The 19,556-nt window shown below is 37.8% G+C and overlaps 1 protein-coding gene across 1 annotated transcript in view; it reads right to left on the bottom strand.

Moving 5' to 3' along the window:
* MLLT3 (MLLT3 super elongation complex subunit) overlaps nucleotides 1–19,556 on the bottom strand; it is a 153,723-nt gene that overhangs the window by 53,942 nt on the left and 80,225 nt on the right. The window contains exons 4-5 of the mRNA XM_085326246.1: nucleotides 13,234–13,316; nucleotides 9,247–9,390 (exon numbers count right to left, since the gene is read on the bottom strand). Coding sequence (XP_085182372.1) covers nucleotides 9,247–9,390; nucleotides 13,234–13,316 — 227 coding nt within the window. The remainder of the gene's footprint in view (nucleotides 1–9,246; nucleotides 9,391–13,233; nucleotides 13,317–19,556) is intronic.

Genomic DNA, 19,556 nt, shown 5'->3' with positions numbered 1-19,556 from the left:
TGACAGGCCTCTTAGCTTTGCCTGTGGAGTTTCAGCTYAGGCTCTGAGAAACATTTTCCCCAATCAACTTCCCTCTCCTCTATCCTTACTCAGAGGCATGTGGTCTACAAACACACACAGACACACACAGTGATTGCTAGGTACTTAATACTATTACTGCAAGTCAAGAACACAGCAATAGTCTCAGTTGTGGTATGATATACATATATTTGGCTGAATGCTTTACTCCTGGAAAAGTAAAGTGAAGTATTTTTGAAAGTACTATAGTTAACAAGTCCACTGTATAGCTTTTCTTCGTATTTATGTGGGAATACTTGCAAAAGTCTCAACTGCTCCTTCCATGAAGCACTGACACAGATGGAGGNCACAAGCTTAGTTTTTGCACCCTAAACTGCTTATATTTGCACACATTTTACTCCAGCTTCACTCTGGGGAAAAACCGCTTCTCAGAGTAAGTGTAAATGATCAGCAGAGGTCTCTAAGGGGATAAGCTTGCCATGATCTTTTTATTGCCACCTAAACCACACACATGAAATTTAAGTGTTTTCTGCTTTGTGACGATTGACCATCACAAATAATGTAATAAGTATTATAATCCACAAACTTGTTCTACTTCAGAGTTTTGAGAAAGCTGTTTTATTTCAATGCTATTTTGAATAATTTTTGATTTTTCCGAATATTTTGAACAACAAAAGCAAGGCCCCTGGTTTCTTGCCATAGTTATCAGCCCCATCCTCATGCATATAAACGAACAAACTCCACTAGCTTCACTTTCTGTAATGTTCTACCATGTTCTACCATTTTTTCACCATATGAAGTATTCTGTCATTAGGATGGCACTGAAAAAACCACACTTTCTCCATAGTTAGGACTAAAAAAGAGCTGTAGTCATCTTCTTCTCCTTAGACAACCCAGAAAATAGCTGTATCAGTATGACTACTTTTCAGAGAGTCTCTGTGGTGTTCAGGATAAGCTCCACTTCATGAACATGAGCTTTGGAATGAATGATTTTCAAGGGGAAAGAGAAAAAGAAAAAAAAAAGGGGGGGGGGGGGGAGGGGAGGGGAGAAGATCTTTGAGCTGTTCCATAAGGCAGAGCATGGAAACTCTGTCAGCAGATGATGTCAATTCCCAAGAAACTCAGCTTGTAATCTAGTGAAGATGAAGAGATGAAAACAACACAGCCTGTRATCAAGGCAAAAAGTAGAAAGACTAACAGCAGCAAAAATTAATAGAATAACCATTTAATGTGACTGGACAGAAAACAGAAGAAAATTCAGATCCTTACTGATGTTAGTCCCTGTCTTGCCCCACCACTCAGCTGTTCCAGTGACATCAAGGAGTGCAGTCAATAAACAGTTCTAGGAGAGTCATTTAATTATGCAAGTAATAGACAGAGATGGGAGGAGCCACACTGTATTCCATCATCCCTGTGAAAGGAGAACTGGAGTCTCAGTTTGAGCAACTCTTCAATACACTATGTTAAACTTGGGTAAGACAGAATTACTTTTGTTGGCTGATTTTTTTCCTGCATTGTGACCCATAGATTTTATACACCACCAGCTACCACTAATAAGCTATTACATACAACAATTTTAGCTTAGTAAACAGCAGACACAATAACATTAAGGTTTAACAAGATCTCATATAATTTGTGAAAATAGCACAAGTCCAAATCATACTGGGACATCCAAATACTACATTAGCATCATGCTGACATTATCTGCTATGACAATTCTCACCACAGAGCAGAAAAACGATCAGAAAAACCCCTAACCTCTCCCAAATGTACATAAGCGATTTGTTACTTTCACCGCTGTCACAGACATATGACTTCAAAGCAGATTAAAAWTTTTTTTTCCACTAGTCCAACCCTAGAGAAAGATTTTTCTCCTTTTGTCATAAATGCCATTTATGGCACTAGGCATGCAAGTATTCAAATTGATCTGTTGGTAGTGTTCTCTTGCCTCTAGTTCACAGAGACACCCAGTTCAATAGCCTGCAGCTGTTAAGCTTGCAATTAAAGCCTTTGTCTGCTAGTTGCTCTAAATAAAGGACAGTTTCATAGGTCAGGGCAGCAGAGGAGCAGCTAATTCTCCCAGAAACAGTGGGTACAGAAAGACACTTTGTACCTTTATTATTGGGTAGGAATGAACTCACTGCTTGATCCATCTGAAAAAACTAATTTCCAAGATACTTGAGCCGCAGGCACCCTCTAGGGGTGTTCTATTTTGCTGCTCAGGACAACCAAGTGCTATGGAATGAAAAAATGGCAAGTATCTGATTTATACAGTCACACGCACCATTGMACAAAGTAGAGAATGAGGCAATCCTAACTGTGCACCACTAATTAATCTAAAATAAATGTGAACCATTTTTAACTAACTCCAGCAAATTTGGCAACGTTCTAAAACCATCATACCTGTACATAAAACTAGTCACAACTTATTCACAAGCCTCCCTACAAGAAAACTGATCTGCCAAAGACAACATTTTATCTACCAACACTTTTGGCACCTTGAAGTACCCAGGTAACCAACAGCTAGAACAATGTGCTTTTTAAAATGCAAAATCTTGTTTCTTCAGATTCCAGTAGGATGTGTCTCAGGAACTGCCTCAAAGTGCTCCATGAAACTGATTTCTAATTTCGACAAATAAGACACCTTGTCACTCAGATCTGTAGGAGTCACAGTCCAACCATTCTACAAAGATTCTTACACAGTTAAAAAAAAAAATCTTCTTGAGCTGTCACAATTGCTCCAGATTAACACATTTCTTGAGTAACAGAAAGCCATTAACAAGGCTGGAATAACCTTATCTTAAAAGGATCCACAACCAGCTACCTGTAGTTTAATTTGCTGGGTTGTTAATCTAAGAGCACTTCCAGAAAGGAGTCAAAATGAACAGATGATTTTCCCCACAATGTGCTACAGAGAAATTCAAAGAATATCTTCAACGAGAGCTATGGGTGATCCTGTTTGAATTCTAGGCAAAATGATCCTTACTACAATAGTACCACAGATGCAACTATACTTGTTTGGCATAAGGAGTAGATAAATAGACTTCTTTATGTGGCCCTGGGCTGCCATAGCCCAACATCATGTCAGTGAAGAGCAAGTTCATTCACCACTGACAGCACTAAGAGTCACAACAAAAACCTAATGGGCTTGAACAGCTATTATTCAAAAACAGAAAGAAAACTTACAGGGAAAGAAAGTATCTTAGAATTTTTAAGTTCCTTACTTATAACAAAGGTAAACATTAACCATACAGTTAAAGAACATTCGATTACTTAATTACAAAAAAGCACAAGATTAAAGATAATCCCTTGCCCGAAGCAGCATTATACCTAAGGTTGGCCCTGGACAGAAGCCAACTATTCCAACTGACATAGAGGACTGGCAAGGAAAGGGGGAGGGGAGAGACAAGAGGCAACCCCCCACAATTTCATCTTCACTACACTAGACTAGGAACACAAGCTTCAGAACATACAACACATAGCATCAGACGTAACTAAAGAGACATTTGTCAACTGCTACACAGTGAAAACATGAGGATTTGAAACAACCTCCAATAACTGAATGGAATATCTTTTGGTAAAACCTCGTTTTTTACCCAATTTCAGTTACTATTTTCTAAAAATTGTGTCCATCTCAAAATGCTTCTTTCTCTTTCTTCTATTCATTATTGTCTTCAAGGAGAGAGTTGTGCCTGGTACCAAGCTGTCTGTACTTCCAAACCTCCAAACTCATTTTACAGAAGTAATCAAAAAAGAAAACATTTCTTACTAAAAAGAGTCATTGCAAATCTAACAACTACCTATTCCTTGCATCCTCTAGATCTGAAACCTCAAACCACATCATTAATAACCATATGTATTTGTAATAATGTTATAAATTGTACTGTTTTTATAAGTTGTGATAATTGCTCTCTAAGGAGCACCTACAAGACTTTTCTTTCTACAAAAGAAAACCCAACCCTGAAATGTTGTTTGTATAGTCCAGTTAAAGGAGTCTATGATGGAATGGAGTCTTCTTCCAAAAGGTCGGGAATATTATTATAAAAGTGCATACTGTACAAACACTCTCTTTTAAAAAATGTTTTCCTCCTCTTTTTTGCACTTATGACAGACAAGGATGTATCATATTGCTATCTTAACACAAACTGAAATTATTTTCACTGTCCTTTCAGGAAAGACTCAAAAAGAAGTTGTTTTTAAAATCATACTGAACCAGGTGATGCCTAGGCAACATTTCCAGAGGCAAAATCCAATTTAACTGTTAGGTAGCAGTCATTCAGAATTTTCAGAATTAATTTCTTGCTACTGGCTCATGAAGCAGATTAGGTAATTTTAATTTCCATTTTTCCCTTAAAATGAAAAAGCATGCAAGCCAAGATAGCAACAGAACCACCAGGACTGATAGCAGAAAATAGATAGATGTAATCATACACAGTTTATAAACAGCTTAGTAGAATTAAATATTCAAAAGCTAGTTAAATATTGAAAAACATTAATCAACGATTAATATAAATTTCCCCATCAGTGTCAACCCTCCTCCCATTTCCAAACCCAAGAACTACAGCTCTGTTTTTTTTTTTCTAGAGACTCCCCTAGTTTATAATATCAGGTTCAGAGGCTAAAACTGAGAAGAAATAGTAAATGACAAATTTGGAGGAAAGGCCAAGATTAAAACTTCATTTCTACTGTACCATACTCATACATATGTGCTGTGAGCTCTCTAGGAGCCTGCATGTACACAGTTCTGTCACTACTAGTAATTTGAGGATTAGCTTGGTAAGAAAGGTTACAGGATACACTCCTGATTTACATGATCCACTTTCGTATACATTTTAGTTTATCATCATTAGGTACTGTACTGCAGAAATAATAGCAAAAAAAAAAGATACAATTTCCATAGCAAACTTTTCTAAAAGAATGTTATTTAAACTATACATTGAAAAAGATGGAATGTAAACAACACTACCTAGTGCTTTGGTTGAATTTGCCTTATGTATTTTTGAAAACATTTTCCTTCTCCATAAACATTTGAGTATGTTTACAAGACACAAGGTCAATTGGAAGCAAGTAAATGGCAGAGATGAGCCTAACAAATCTTCTTCAAGGAAAAGCAGAGTTCTGTGTATGTATGTTTCTGAAGATGACAAACTTTGAGAAAGGACTTTGCAAATTGTACATTGCCTTCGTAAAATTGAACCAAAGGTTCCCAGTAACCTTCCTGACTAGGAAAATACCATTTCTGTAGCCCAAACAAAGCCTTCTTCCTGCAAATACTGGAGGGAGGYGGGGGGAACACCACAAAACTTGGACAGGTGAGAAATCAGCAACTTGGGGGCTTCTTATTRATGATAACTGAAGGGATAATTATGCTTCAATTCTGATGATATCAAATCAAACACTAAGAAATAAGTACCAGAGGTTRTCCAGATAATGCCTGACATCAGCCCTTGTTGCCTAAGCCAAAGCTGACACAGCTGGAGTGCAAAGCTATGAAGTTGTGTTCTCACTTGTTTATCATCTGGAGTATGTAAATGTTACCCTGATTCTTTCCGAGTGAACTGCTGAATAATCAGACGCACCTTAGGGCACATCAGTGACAGCATGCATATGGAAAGGATACTCATGAGAATGCACTAGCAATCTGTCAACACTTAATTAAAAAAAAAAAAGAAAAGAGAGAGAGAGAGAAGTGAGGTTATTATTCTGAAAGGAAAAAAAAAATACTGGCTCTGGCCAGTACCACTTGCCAGTTCACTTCTGAGAAACCACTAGATATGTATATGTCAAGTAGCTGTCAACATCCAAATGATAGTTAAGGAAACTCTGCAACAAGATACAAATACCTGGACAAGATTACATTGAATAAAGGAAAATTGTATTGCTTGAAGTAATTCTGCTGAGTGAATTCCAGTATTTTCAACAGCAAATACAACTGCATCTGTTCTTCATGCCTCTTTATACCCTGAGCAAACGCCTTGATTTATAACCAAAGCACACACCAGCTGAGTAATGTCCTACACAAAGCTTGTGCTTCTTCTCTTCAGAAGGGCATAGTATTTGTAACATACATATGTTTATGAAAGTAAGAAATAAAGAACTACATTTAGTAGTTTACTTTTTTCCCATTACTTTTGCTTGGAGGAAAACAAATGAGAGCTAGGCTTTGAGGTGCATATATATTTTGCAATTTACACGATTATTTAAAAGCATGTAAGCAGAAGTACTCAATTTTAGAGTGTTTTCTCTACAGCTATCACTCAATATTTTACATTTATCTGGTATCACTCACTTTGAGGAACTTGATCTTGTCTGATTTGTTGCCAGTCAAGGAAGTTATCAATGACTTATTTACTTTTTTTTCTTTTTTTTTAAATAAAGACACACATAACCAGAAGTATTAATTAATTTGACTTTGATAAGAACGAAGTCCTTCTTAAGTAGTTTATTTTCTTGTAAATGCATTTCTCTGGCCAAAGCAGAGTAGCTATGTGAGAGTTAATGTTTCATGAATTCATTCAGTTGTCTATTCTACTTAGATTCAATAGTCAGCTCTCTACTGCTTCTGAAACCATGAAAAAAACCCACCCTATGGACACCAACCCATGCAAGTATAATACACGTTTCACTGCTGGGAGTTGTAAGCTATTTCAATATTTAATAAAACACAGACAGGACCCTATTACATCACCTGTCCCGAGTAGATTGCGCAAACTCCAAGGTCAGAAAATCTATAAAGGAAAACATGAAAGACTAATAGCTTCAAGAAAGAGCAACTTATTGATGGAAGGAAGTTGGAGAATTGGAAGGAAAAAAAAGCCCAACCAAACCAATCCCTCCAAACCCACAAGAGTTTTCTCTCTTCCAAAGACACAAAGCAATTAAGCAAAGCATTTTAAGAATGAACACACTAATATATTCAGGGCAAGAATTCAACAGAAATGTCATCAATTCCTTAGTTTACATTTAGACAGCATTTTTGCTTTTATTAAATCAAAGAAACTAAAATTAGAGGGTAGAAATAATGAACAATGAAAGGTATGTTTATTTTTGTTATTCTGCATTCCCAACCTCAAGCCTCAGCTTGGAGATTTATTACTTATTACAKTATTAGGTAAAACTTTTCCATTGACAACTGGTCCTACATGATACTAAAAGCAGTGGATTCTGAAGTTTTTCAGAATACAATTTTAATGTTTTACTTGAAAACACAGTAATGAGCAAATACCTACATTGTCCTGCATATACATCCAAATCCAAAACACAGCTCATGCTTCTATTTCAATAATAATATGGTTGCAGCAGTTCTCCAGGAAGACAAGATTTTGCATATTATGCCTGCTCCTTACTCCTGCTTTGTTTTGAAAAGTCCCCTTCAGCAGATAGAATATTAAAACTAGCTCCCTATTAACTCCCACCTAGAACCTCCTGATGTCTAACTGCACCAAATGTGACTAACACTCTTTGTTACTTATGTTGTTTATAATGCTTTCTTTCATTATGTTATGCTAAACACAAGTATTGACCTAGTGTAAACTCACAAAATGAAAGATTACTTAATATCTTTACCAGTGACATAGAGGAAGAGACAGCATGCATGCACTCTTACACATCARGTTTACAGAAAACACCATACTGGGGGGGGATCAGTTGACACTCAAGARTAGGGCTGACGTTCAGGAGGGCCTAAGCATGCTGGAGGAACAGGTCAGCAAAAACCCTATAAAACCTCAAAAGCAGAAGACAAACACCCAGCTGTGACCAGAGGTGGCTTGGCAGAGCAGTGTGGGGTGCAAGGGGGCAAGCAGGGCCAGGCCACATACAGGTGCTACCAGCTCCTTCCTTGGAAGATGCCCAGCTCTGGCAGGGCAGGGGTTGCCTGGATGCCTGTGGCCAAACCTGCTCAGGGCAGGATATTGGACTAGGGATCTCTCAGTGCCCCTGGCAGCCTTGCTGGGACTTCAACTGTACAAAGCACAGAAGGCTCTCCACAAATTCTGGGGTGCATTAGGAAGAATATTGCCAGAAGGTTAAGGAGGTGATCCTGCCCCTTTACTCAGCCCTGGGGAGGCCTCATCTCGAGTACTGCGTCCAGTTCTGGGGTCCCCACTACAAGACAGACATGGAGCTACTGGAGAGAGTCCAGTGTAGGGCTACAAAGATGATCAGAGGGCTGGAGCACCTGCCCTAGGAGGAACGGCTGTGAGAGCTGGGCCTCTTCAGCCTGGGGAAGAGAAGCCTGAGGGGGGATCTTATCAATGTGTACAAGTACCTGAAGGGAGGGTGTCAAGGGGACGGGGACAAACTCTTTTCAGTTGTCGCATGTGACAGGACAAGAGGCAACGGGCAGAAATTGAACCACCAGAAGTTCCGCCTGACCGTGAGGGGGAATTTCTTCCCCGTGAGAGTGACAGAGCACTGGCACAGGTTGCCCAGAGAGGTTGTGGAGTCTCCTTCTCTGGAGATCTTCAAGGTCCGCCTGGATGCAACCCTGTCTAACATGCCGTAGGTGAYCCCTTTTGAGCAGGGAGGTTGGACTAGATGATCTCTGGAGGTCCCTTCCAACCTTACTGATTCTATGAATGTATAAAGCATCATGATAATACATTTCTGCAGGTTTGATCCTCTCCTCCCTCCAAATTGGCTTGCTTACTTAGACTTTTTTAATACTCATCCTATGAACACAAAGAAGTCTGAACACCTGAAAGCTGTACCTCTAAGTCTTCTTGTTCAAAGTGGTAAGTTACACATTACATTAAATTTAAATAGATTTATTTATAAATAGGGTCTTCTAACTTGTTTTCTTCATATACAGTTACTGAACTTACTCTGTTTAAAACACAGTCATTACACTCTGAACAAGAATTTTATTTTCTTGTTACTTAGTCCTATTGTAGTAGCCTTTCTGTATTTCATCTCTGAAATGTCAAGCAAGCAGGGCTTCATTTGTAAGGCCTAAGTTCTTTATTGTTTTTGCTGAAGTAAACACGAATCACTTAGATGTTAAGATAGGTAAGATGAAACTATCTTAATAGTGTATTTAAGACAGACACATGCTCATTTGCTCACTCGTTCCAATCAAGATAACAAGCACTGAGCTCTTAGACTAAGTTATCACAAACACTTCACTTAATTTCACTGTGAGGTTAACTTTTATTGTACTAATCATGCACCAGCAATAAGCAGCAACATCTTTATTGTGATGGCTTTTGACATGGGTGCAGGACTCACCCCTCCTGCCTTTAGCAGCTTTCTTCTGAATTCCTCTGTCGGGTTGTTGAATGTGAGCTTTTCACAGCGGAGGTGATTTACAGGTGGGTGGCCTTCAAGGTGCAGGAATAAGTCATAGTCAAATCGAACTTTCTTAGGTTCTTCCTGAGGGTTGAAAATAACCAGACAGAAACATCTAACACCAAAACTAACTAAGTTGAAAACAAGGGCTACATAAAGACTGTCAATTAAAATGAAAATGTCATTTTAACCATTCTCTGTGTTCTTAAACACATGATGGAATTTACCAAGCGTCAGCTGAGCTATAGTAAATCAGAAAAACTCCTATCAGCCCATGACAACACATGGTAACTGAATGAATTTCATGAACTTCAAGMTCTCCTGAAAAGACTTAATTGAAAGCATCATGTTTTCTATAGGCTAAAGGCATATGCAGACTCAGGGATCATAATTCAGCTGACACAAGGTAACTCAGTCACCAACACAAACACAGTCACACTTCTGAGCCCTAGGTAACATAAAAACACTGCAGTACATTTTGACTCCACGTTCCTCCACAGAAATCAATTTTTTTTTAAAACAACTCATGAAGAAAGGAGTGAGGTAAAAGTGAAACTGCTGCAGCAAACTATTTGACCTTCTARGCATAGTATCTGCTCATTTATGAGATTTCATTCCCTTGAACCAATATGGCCAGCTAGACTTCAAGTATTCCACTACAGCTTCCAAGTGATTAAAATTCTCTATCACAGTGAAAAAAAAAAATGAAATTGAATGTTCCCTGTACCAATATGGAGAGAATGATACATGAGAGGCAAATTATCTTGGAAGAAGTTATTAGTATTCTATTGTTTGGAGAAATCCTTTGCCMAAAAAAAAAAGAGATTGATGTCAATGAATATACTCCAGTCTGTATTACAAGAGAAAAAACATTAAATACATTGTGATATATATTTACACAGTTCTATTCCAGAAACTGTAAATAATGTTACATGTTCTATTAAGGCAACATTAAATATCCCTTCTTCCAAAGGCCCAGATGTGCAGCTTTATAAGGTAGAAAGCAAGTAAAAGGCCAAATTCAAGAAAGACTTTAGCAAATCTGGAACTATGACAAAACAAGAGAAAGAAATACAGGCAAATCTCAGTCTATATCCAACACTAAATTTCTAATCAAAATGTCTGCTCTGTTCAGTGACAAGCACTCCTGAGATACTTCTAAAAAATGCACATCAAAAAAATGTTTAGTTTTGACTCAGAATTCAAAGGATGTAAAGAGCAGGAAGCACAGAAATCTCAGGCACTGTAAAAGTCTAAATGAAGACTTCAAACACAATCAGGGACAACCTCAACACCCCATATCTGAACTTGGAGCAGATAATAGAAAGGGATCTGGTCTAAAAAAGCAGGTTCTTTCTGAAGACAGAAGAGAGCTGTTCCCTTAGACAAGCTAGTTTCTTGACAGACTTTTTTCAAATGCAACCAAGGATGAAGATATTTGTTATTTTTAGAGATTAACAGAAGATTTTCCTCATAAAAAGTGGAAGTGATTTATTTCCCAGTCTGCTTAGAAAACTAATGTTATGGGTACCAGCAGCTTTGGCATAAAAGCAAAGTTATAAAAATTTACAAACTGGTGTCTTCAAAGTCGTCTGTGGAAAGTTAGATGATTGCAGTCAGTGATTTCAAAACAGAATATTAATACATGAAGCACTCCCAATACCACTGTCATTACTTTAAAATAGTCTTGACAGTGAAGGAAAAATATATTATTAGCCTTATACTTAAGTAACTGCATGTTCCAATGTAGCAGTCCTTGAATATAAAAGCACCTTTTCAAGAATTACGTCTTACTGGCCTACCTACAGCCTACTTATGTTGAATAAGGTAGGTTTGGGGAAGAGGCTATCATAACTCTTTAAAGCTTGAAATATTTTCTGTCAGAGAGAAACAGCCATTCAATTTTCAGGTTCTGCATAGTCTTAGGTATAGAATCATTTTAATGCTTCCAGTTCAAGATCTGGGATGGCTTTTGGTACTCTTGCCTTTGCTACTCATTAGGGTACTCGCTGAACCAGAAATGGAAAGTTATCTGCCCTGAATAAGTGACGATAGTCTATCCCCTCCTCCTCCTCCAATTCGCCCTTTTTTTATATATATTTTAGTACCTGTGAAGCAGCTTAGGGGAGGAAGAATAGCTGCACTAGGAAGAAATAGTAATTTGCCTCAGGAATGACAACTCAATTTTTGTGCCTTTTTTCTTTGTATTGTACTGACCCCAGAAAAGGGTTGGCAGCTGCATGAAGAGCTAGCTGATTCACAGTCCGACTGCTGCTGGTTGTATTCCATGACACCAAAATAGGGTGAGGAGTATTTGCAACTTCCTAATTCCACATGCTGCTTGAGGGTGAGGTGAGTTGTAATCAATGGCGCCCTCTGGATTTCAGTATAAGCCACAACTCCTGCTGGGCAACTCCTGAGACTTGCAGGCCTCCACAGTCAAAGGCAGCCAAAGTCTGAGTGGAAAACAGAAAAAGAAATGTTGGGCTGGAAGCCTTTGGAAGAGCTGCTTCATCGAATCACTGTCTTCCGACTTTGTCTCCCTGCTTTTGGTATGAACTCTGAATGGAGGAGTTAAGAGAATTGGCTGCTTTTCTTTAATAAAATTGGATTCCCTGAAATGGGTCAAATTGCTTCCCTAATGGATATAGAACTCAAAAGCACACCAAACAAAGCCTGTCAAGTCCCTGAGGCAATCCAGTCTCCCTTTCCAACAGCAAATGGGGTAAACTAAACCCCAATCTTCACAGATTGATACAGGGAACATTTCAGAATTAACAGTTTAAAACATACAACTTCGAAAGTGCCTGAGTAGAATTATCCACCTGTTGTGCCTTGACAGAGCTTTCCATGGAAGATAAATGGACACTGGAATATCTATTTAAAAATATAAGAAGCTAACGTAGTTGTAAACTGCTCTAACCCAAACCAAGCAGGATTTCAGAAAAGGCTTTTTACTATGAATTTCTGTTTTCCTTCATTTTTAACTTTCCACTAAACATTCAACAAGTTAAAGATGATAAAACACCTACTTTATTAAAACAATTATGTTAAACTACATCCTGATACTATAAAATAACCAAACAAGCATCTCGCAAGCAAATATGAGGTACAATAATAGATACACCAAAGCACATGACAAACAAAGGATGCCCAAGATACTGAAATCATTAAAACACTGTGAATCAAATTCACGGAACTGTATGAGCTTTTTCTTCTTCATTCCTCTCAAATAGAATTCTTTCTACATGAGCCTATTATTAGTTATACAGACCCTATTATGTACATTAAAGGARATCTCTGTATATGCTACCAGAGGGACCCACAATAACTGCAGTATTTACTTAGACTCAGAATGTGAAGTACCACAATAACGCTAGCTTTGTAGAACAGCACTAGTTTTGTTTTTAAGCTGTGCCCCCCTAGAAATGTTGAGTTGAGCAGACTCAATATTCACATACGTGCTAAGAAAATGTTTTTTCAGACAGAGAACCCAAGATGAAAAGACTCTTTTTGAAAGACCAAAAAAAGAGAATAAATTAGAAAGATCATCAATATTAAAAAAGAACAATGGGTTCATTATGAAACCAACAGGATCAAGATCAGCTTCCTTTCTTCAAGTTTTTAAGTGGCTATTGAACTTCCTGAAGTATTAAAGTGCATCCACTTCTCACAAGGTTATTAATCCTTCTGCACAGTTACAGTCAACTCTTTTGAAGATATCTTTATGCAATTAAGATTACCTGATAAATAAAAGTAAAATCAGACAATTCTAAAAGTTACAGTGAATTTGAATTGACGAACAGCATTTATAACGATATTCTTTAATATTAGTATTTAATCAAGCTTGGGAATTAAAAGGTAAATCCTAAAACCTCCATATGATATTTTTTCTAACAAAAAGACAAAAAGCATGCAATTCCATACCTTGTTTTTGAAGTAAACCTCAATTGGCAAAATAAAACCAGCATACCCAGACTCTTCAACTTTATAAGGTGGATCCTTGCACACTGAAACAAAGAGAAAAATGTTTATTTCCCTCCAAAATTATGTTTTAAAAACACAAGCAAAATAAGTGAGTAGATAGCTTGTGTGATAATACTACTATAGCAGCATCATTAGAAAACCACACACACAGGCATGTATTTATAGGGAGTTCACAGACAGTAGTACAGTTCTTTCAGTCTTTGCAGTTCTTTTCAATCTTTTCAATCTCTGAAACTGGAAGAACCAAGGACATGCACACCAGGTAGGCCATACCCACTGAATACATACAACGCAGGCTCTGTAGCCAAGGCTCATTTCGGGAACAGAAATTTTACAAGTTTCTACCTTGAGAAAGTTTAAATTAAAATCTCTATTATCTGGAAGGAAGAGACAAAAAGATATTCCAGGACAGAAAGAAGAATCTCAAAAAGTTTAACTGTTATATTATTTGTTAAATCAGGATCAAGCACTACCCAGCAGGATTCAGCCTCTAACATGACAGTATTATTAGCTCCAGTATGCATGGATAATGCATAATCTAGTTACATGAAATCCGTGTAGTCYTGAGCATGAGCTATGTGACTAAAATGATCCTACACTGTCTACTCAAGTCTGTAATGAAAGCAGGACTTTAAAGAACTAKGAACAGAAGCTTCACTTCTTCCTCCTTTTCAGCTGTACCCAAATTTCTCCCTCCCTCCCCCAAGAGTTCATGCTAAAATAACAAACAAGCTGAGCTGGAGAAACCATATTTCGTTTCCTGCAGCATTCTCTCAGGTGCTTCCAAATGCTGCATTGGTATTTATGGCAACCAGTGACGTATGCATTACCACCCTATATCTGGGGATGCTGACAATTTTTTTTTGTTCAAGGCTTGTAGAAATGATGCAGTTCAAACAAGACAAGCTGATTTCTTCACAACCATTTGCACTAGCGCTATCAGTATTAACTTCTTGAAAGAAACTGCTTACTTCCAGGTGGCTTACCATTTCTCAAGAATGGGTGCTCTTTTCAAAATTGGCAAGGGGCTGCTCATTGCCCTTTACCAGGTGCAACTTATACCATTTGACATACTTCATATCAAAATTGTATCTGAGAGTTAACTATGCACAACCAGATACCAAAAGTATTCTTTCTATCAAAGTACTGCAATTGGCATTTAACACCCTTCATTCCCAGTATCATTCCCCAAAACTGACAAGACCCATCATAAACATCCAATTCTACTACATTCTTCACAACCCAAGCAGCACATCAGCTTTCTCAATACAGGCAAGCTTTGATACTTATTCACACAGAGACACAGAGCAGTACTTTTTGTTGTAACCACACAGTTCTTTCCCTGCTCTGCTAGCACCAAACCAGTGCATGGATGTCACAGGGTAAGGAAGATTCCAAGTACTGTTGCATCTTTGCTCACTTGCTGAAGCTATCCTGTTTGCATCACCAAATCAGTGGATAGGAAAWAGGATGAGAAAAATGGAGTGATAATGATCTGTTTTGCAGATTTTCTGCAATACTTCCCTCTCTCAGCTGTAAAATTTATTTTGTTTTTCTTGGCAGGAAAAAGGAGGATCTGTAGTTAAAAAAAAATCAATCTGAAAGTTTTGGAAGAAAAGCGTTAAGACAATAGGTCAACTCTGAGAGGTAGTTTCAGGTACRCAAAGCTTTTAGGTTAGAAACCAATCCTTTTATTTTACAAGCTCCCAGAAGTAGCACTTCACCTTATACTGACATGTCTTCCCTGTAAGAGGCCTTACCAGCATTTGCAGATGTAAATTTAATAGTATTATTCTACATACAGTTACAGGTTACAGTAATAAATACTAATAACTTTCTCAACTAAAGGTACAGAAGCCTTGCTCCTCCTCTGCCTTCAAAAGACTACTTTAGGAGAAAGCCTTTCCAGTATTATTTGACTAATACATGCAGGTGTAAAGACAGGAGACTGCAATCTACTTACAAAAACAAGAAGAGGTAAAACAGCAGAATTAATTCAGACAAAAATATAGAAGCTTTTACTACTGCAATAATATGTTAACTGGTATTGAAGTTTCAGGCTTCATTACATGACAGGCTAGAAATCATTATTTAAAAAAAAAAAAGTCCTGTCAACCTTTTCCTAAGCATTTAATTGGTGCAGAAAACACTCCTGCATAAATATTTTTCATTCTCTTCCTCAAATCACTCTTCTTTGAGATTTACACAGATGTTAGTAATGCTGAATAGCACCTTCTGGAAGTTTCACATTACAGCTCTGAAAACAAAATCCATTACACTTCTGGCTTTGTTGAAACTTAGGTGATGTGTTATCAAACCCTTCTGAAGAAGAAAACTAYTGTGGGAGCCTTTCCAACCTGAAACATGGGTTTTTAATGGAATGGAAATTCTACAACTTTGTGATTGAAGACTTCCTGAATAAAGGAAATGATTGAGCAAGGGTGCATGATATTGCACATGTTATGGAAAGCTTTTTTATCTTCCTCAGCATACCTCTGAAAACCACCAGTGCATATACTGGCAGAAGCTGCCTCTCTGTGCAGTCTAAGCCAATGCTCACTGGTATAGGCTCTTTTATTTTGTTGAATTGCCCCAACTACTAACTTGGGCTACTGCAATCACATGTGTAGCTTAGTCCAACCAACAAGCAACCATTCTTGAACATTCTTGATGTGCAGCAGACATAGACRGCAGGAGTTAGGTAAATCACAAAAGAGATTAAGAAAAATAGAAAAGAAAGAAAAACTGTAGTGGAGAAGAAGGAAAAGAGAAGAGAATAATTTGCAAGTACAGACCAACAGAGCAAAAGCAACAAGAGAAACTGGGGATAGGTGATTTTCAAGGAAGCATCTGGAAACCCCATCAGGCTTCCCAAAGTTCATTGAGAAAGCAGCTACCCCAGATTCAGCAGATGACCACCAAGCACTAGTGCAGAAAAATACACTAATTTCCTTCCCCCAAAGAGGGACTGGACTAATCTGTTTCCCCCATGACTGCTTCTTGCCTTTGAAGTGGCACTACAAACATGTTTCAAGCACCAGAAAAACAGTACTTCCTGCATGATGTTATTACTGAGAGTTAATGATTTTAGTCAAGTTTTCCAATGGAAACAAGCTGCATGATCACACTGTGTTTCCTCCTTCTCTCCTCTTTTAGAATAGATAGTTCAACTTCAACCATAATGAATCAAGAGAGTTGCTATGACAGCTAAAGCCCTACAGATTCCTATAGGTCTCATGCAAAATTATTCCCTGCAGTAATGAGATAGTTCCAGAGAAAACCTTCACCAAAACCTTCACTGAGATGCAAGAAGTAGCCAAGCAGTATTCAGAGTAATAAATCAGACATAACACATTATCTCCTCTTGGAAGAAACACAGAACCAGGACAAAAAGAGAGAAGCAAAACTACATAGATTTCAATAGATTTCACTCTTCACAGTAGAAGCTGTTTACAGAAGTTTTCTGCTGGCTGTTAAAGGCAAGATAAAGAGTTCATGACACTGTAAATGTTACCTTATCTTTGTCAGAATGCAGGATCATTTCTCTTCTCCCCCAGGCTTGCAACTGYAGTTGCTAAATTCAGACCGACCATCCCCTTAGGCAGTTGTAGMTACAATTTTTAAGTAAAAATAGGAATTTATACAACACTTTTTTCCAACCAAAGTCCATCCTTTCTGTTCACCATTCTTCAGTGTACTTTGGGACGAACAGTTCTACAGCCAGTAGTATCACTGGTGTGTTTGATGCCACAGATGGGAGTTTACCTCAGTTCTACCATAGCAGAAGTCTATAGCACAAAGAGATGACCACAACAAATTTCTAGTTACAGATAGCAGTTTTTAAGAGTTTTAACATGAGGTTCAGTATACACTAGTAATTTTTTTCTACCAAAACACACCCAAGTTGTGTAGACTTTGGCAAAAAAGTGCCTGCAGAATTCAGAGTGCTGGAAAAGGCACTGACAAACCTTGGCTAAAGCATCCTGCAGTACTTACACCTCCAAACACACAGAAATCACTAAAATATGTCAGTACAAATATTTATCTTAAAAAGTGCTCTACGGTAATGCTGCACAAACTCTGCATTGTAGATGCCATGATGCCTGACTTAAAACTATTGCAAGCATTTGTAGAAATGCTTTCCTAGTTGAAGAGTTCTGTCCCAAGCACATAAAGATACTATGTCATAACCTCAGAGAAGTGTCAGTCCTCAGCAAGCGCTTCTGCATGATCTAAGTTTATGAAAGGCTTAATACACGTGTTAATTTGGAAATGGCTCTTCAAGAACTTCCATTGCCACTCCAACACTGCTAAGCATTTATCTGTAAAAAAATGAGTAAAGAACAGCAGAAGTTCCCTTGGATAGATGCTAAGAGAGTAGTATTATGACCACGCAGAGTTATGATGGTAACAGTGAATAGATGTAACATGCACACTGCAGACCTCATTAAGTGGGTGCTCACATCATTATTTATACTGATATTTTATAGAYTTTATAGATTGCCTGTAATTCACTCATATTGGTTATCCTTCAACCAACTTTTCCCTTCATTCACCAGCATCTTAACTGACAGAAGTCTCAAAACAAGAGGATGCATTTTCAGAGGAGGGCCAACTATCATATCAAATTCCTCCTACCTTAAGACAACAAATTTAACATATTTAGCTGGCATTTCATAAAAGCTCTTTGACCTTGTTAGCCTTCTTGCTGGTGGGCTCCAATACTCTGGCTCTATACAAAATGATGCAGGAAGAAGAAATATCCTAACTTCAGTCACTAATACCAAGAAAATATTAAGTAGATTTAAACAAAAGCTAACAGAAATAACAAAGTTGTGCATGGCTTAAACAGCATCTTGAACACCAAAAATAAGGAGTTCCCATTTGCATAGTATCTTATGCTATTTCATGAAATAGAAACAGCTCTTTCATCAGTTCAGATCAAACTGATATGCTATTTAAACAAGACAAAGGGAGAAAAAGGGAAGAGCCTCTATTATGCCCAACAAGGCTTTCCAAATCAAGTACTAGTCCTTACCTCAGCACTGAGTTTTAAACATTGCTAAGAGACCAGCAGAGGGAGTAGTAAACACTCATTTGCTCATTATTAAATTTCTTATCTCTCTAAACAAAAACATGCTAGTAAAGGTAACTTTTCACAGTTAAACATAAAAGGCTGAGAAAGGCTAGTTAAAGTCTGCTCGTGTTCTCTTAATTCTGTTTCCTTGTACATAAAGACAGCATTAAATCTTGAACACACTAGTGTCGATTTCTGATACACAGCAGTGAGTTTTCTTCATCTCCAGGCTCAGATGAAGTAGCTTGTACTGTCGCAGTTACAGTAATGCTATTAATTTAGGCAACTTTAAATGTATTTTTCTGTAATTAACTTTATCTTATAATAATTGTGTACATATACTATCTGCATGTCCTGGAAGTAACTGCAAAGATGAAGGAGTAAATTCACCAGATCTGGTAATGTCTACGTGCTGCAGATTTGGTGTGTGGGGAGATGGGGAGAAGTATATTTAGTCATTAACTGAAAGGAATAAAAAAATTCATAGAGTCTGAGAATGGAAAAGAGCAACCTTAACTTGAAAATTTCCTCTTGTGTGAAGTTCAACTGCGTAACCTTACACAATCTGTTTGTTAGTTTGTTTTTTCTAGTAGTTTCCAGGTCTTCTGAGACAGGGGAAGGGAAGGGGAGCACKGTAGAGCTCCACCTCCCATGCCAGAGTCTGAAACAGCACTGACTGGCAGCAAGTTGCCTACAGTTCTTTAAAATTCTGTAGCAAATTGCATTTTCCCATCTCTTCCAGGAGTTTCACCAAGAGAAGCACTTCTCTTCAGGGCCTCACTGTCTACAGACATTAGAAGATCCGTAGACATCAGACTATTTTCTTTGACTACTACCACCAACCTCAAAGAATAGAGAGCAAGCTTTCTACCTTCAGCACGCTTTAGAGCCCTCCCTTGGGCTCAAGTACAGAGAAAGTTGTTTAGCTAGGTTCTGCACTGCACATAGAAGCAGTGCTCCTTATTGACACATTAAAATCACTAGAAATGTCCAGTAAGTGCTTGTTCGTAGTTCATACTCTCCTTCCCTTTTGTCCCCTCTCCAAATGAGTGTTCTTCTGSATAGGAAGGGAATGGGAAAGAAGAAAAAAGGTACCTTTTAAACTAAAAAGTTATTCCTACACTGCATTTCACCATTTAGTGCTAGACTTTTTCCAATGAAAACATCAGATAAATGTCTTTTCATT

This window comes from Rhea americana, unplaced genomic scaffold, assembly GCF_003343005.1.
Source record: "Rhea americana isolate MKP2758 unplaced genomic scaffold, rheAme1 scaffold_129, whole genome shotgun sequence".
Classification (NCBI taxonomy): Eukaryota; Metazoa; Chordata; class Aves; order Rheiformes; family Rheidae; genus Rhea; species Rhea americana.
Note: the sequence above shows the minus strand (reverse complement) of the source record. Positions and strands in the feature narration are given on the sequence as shown.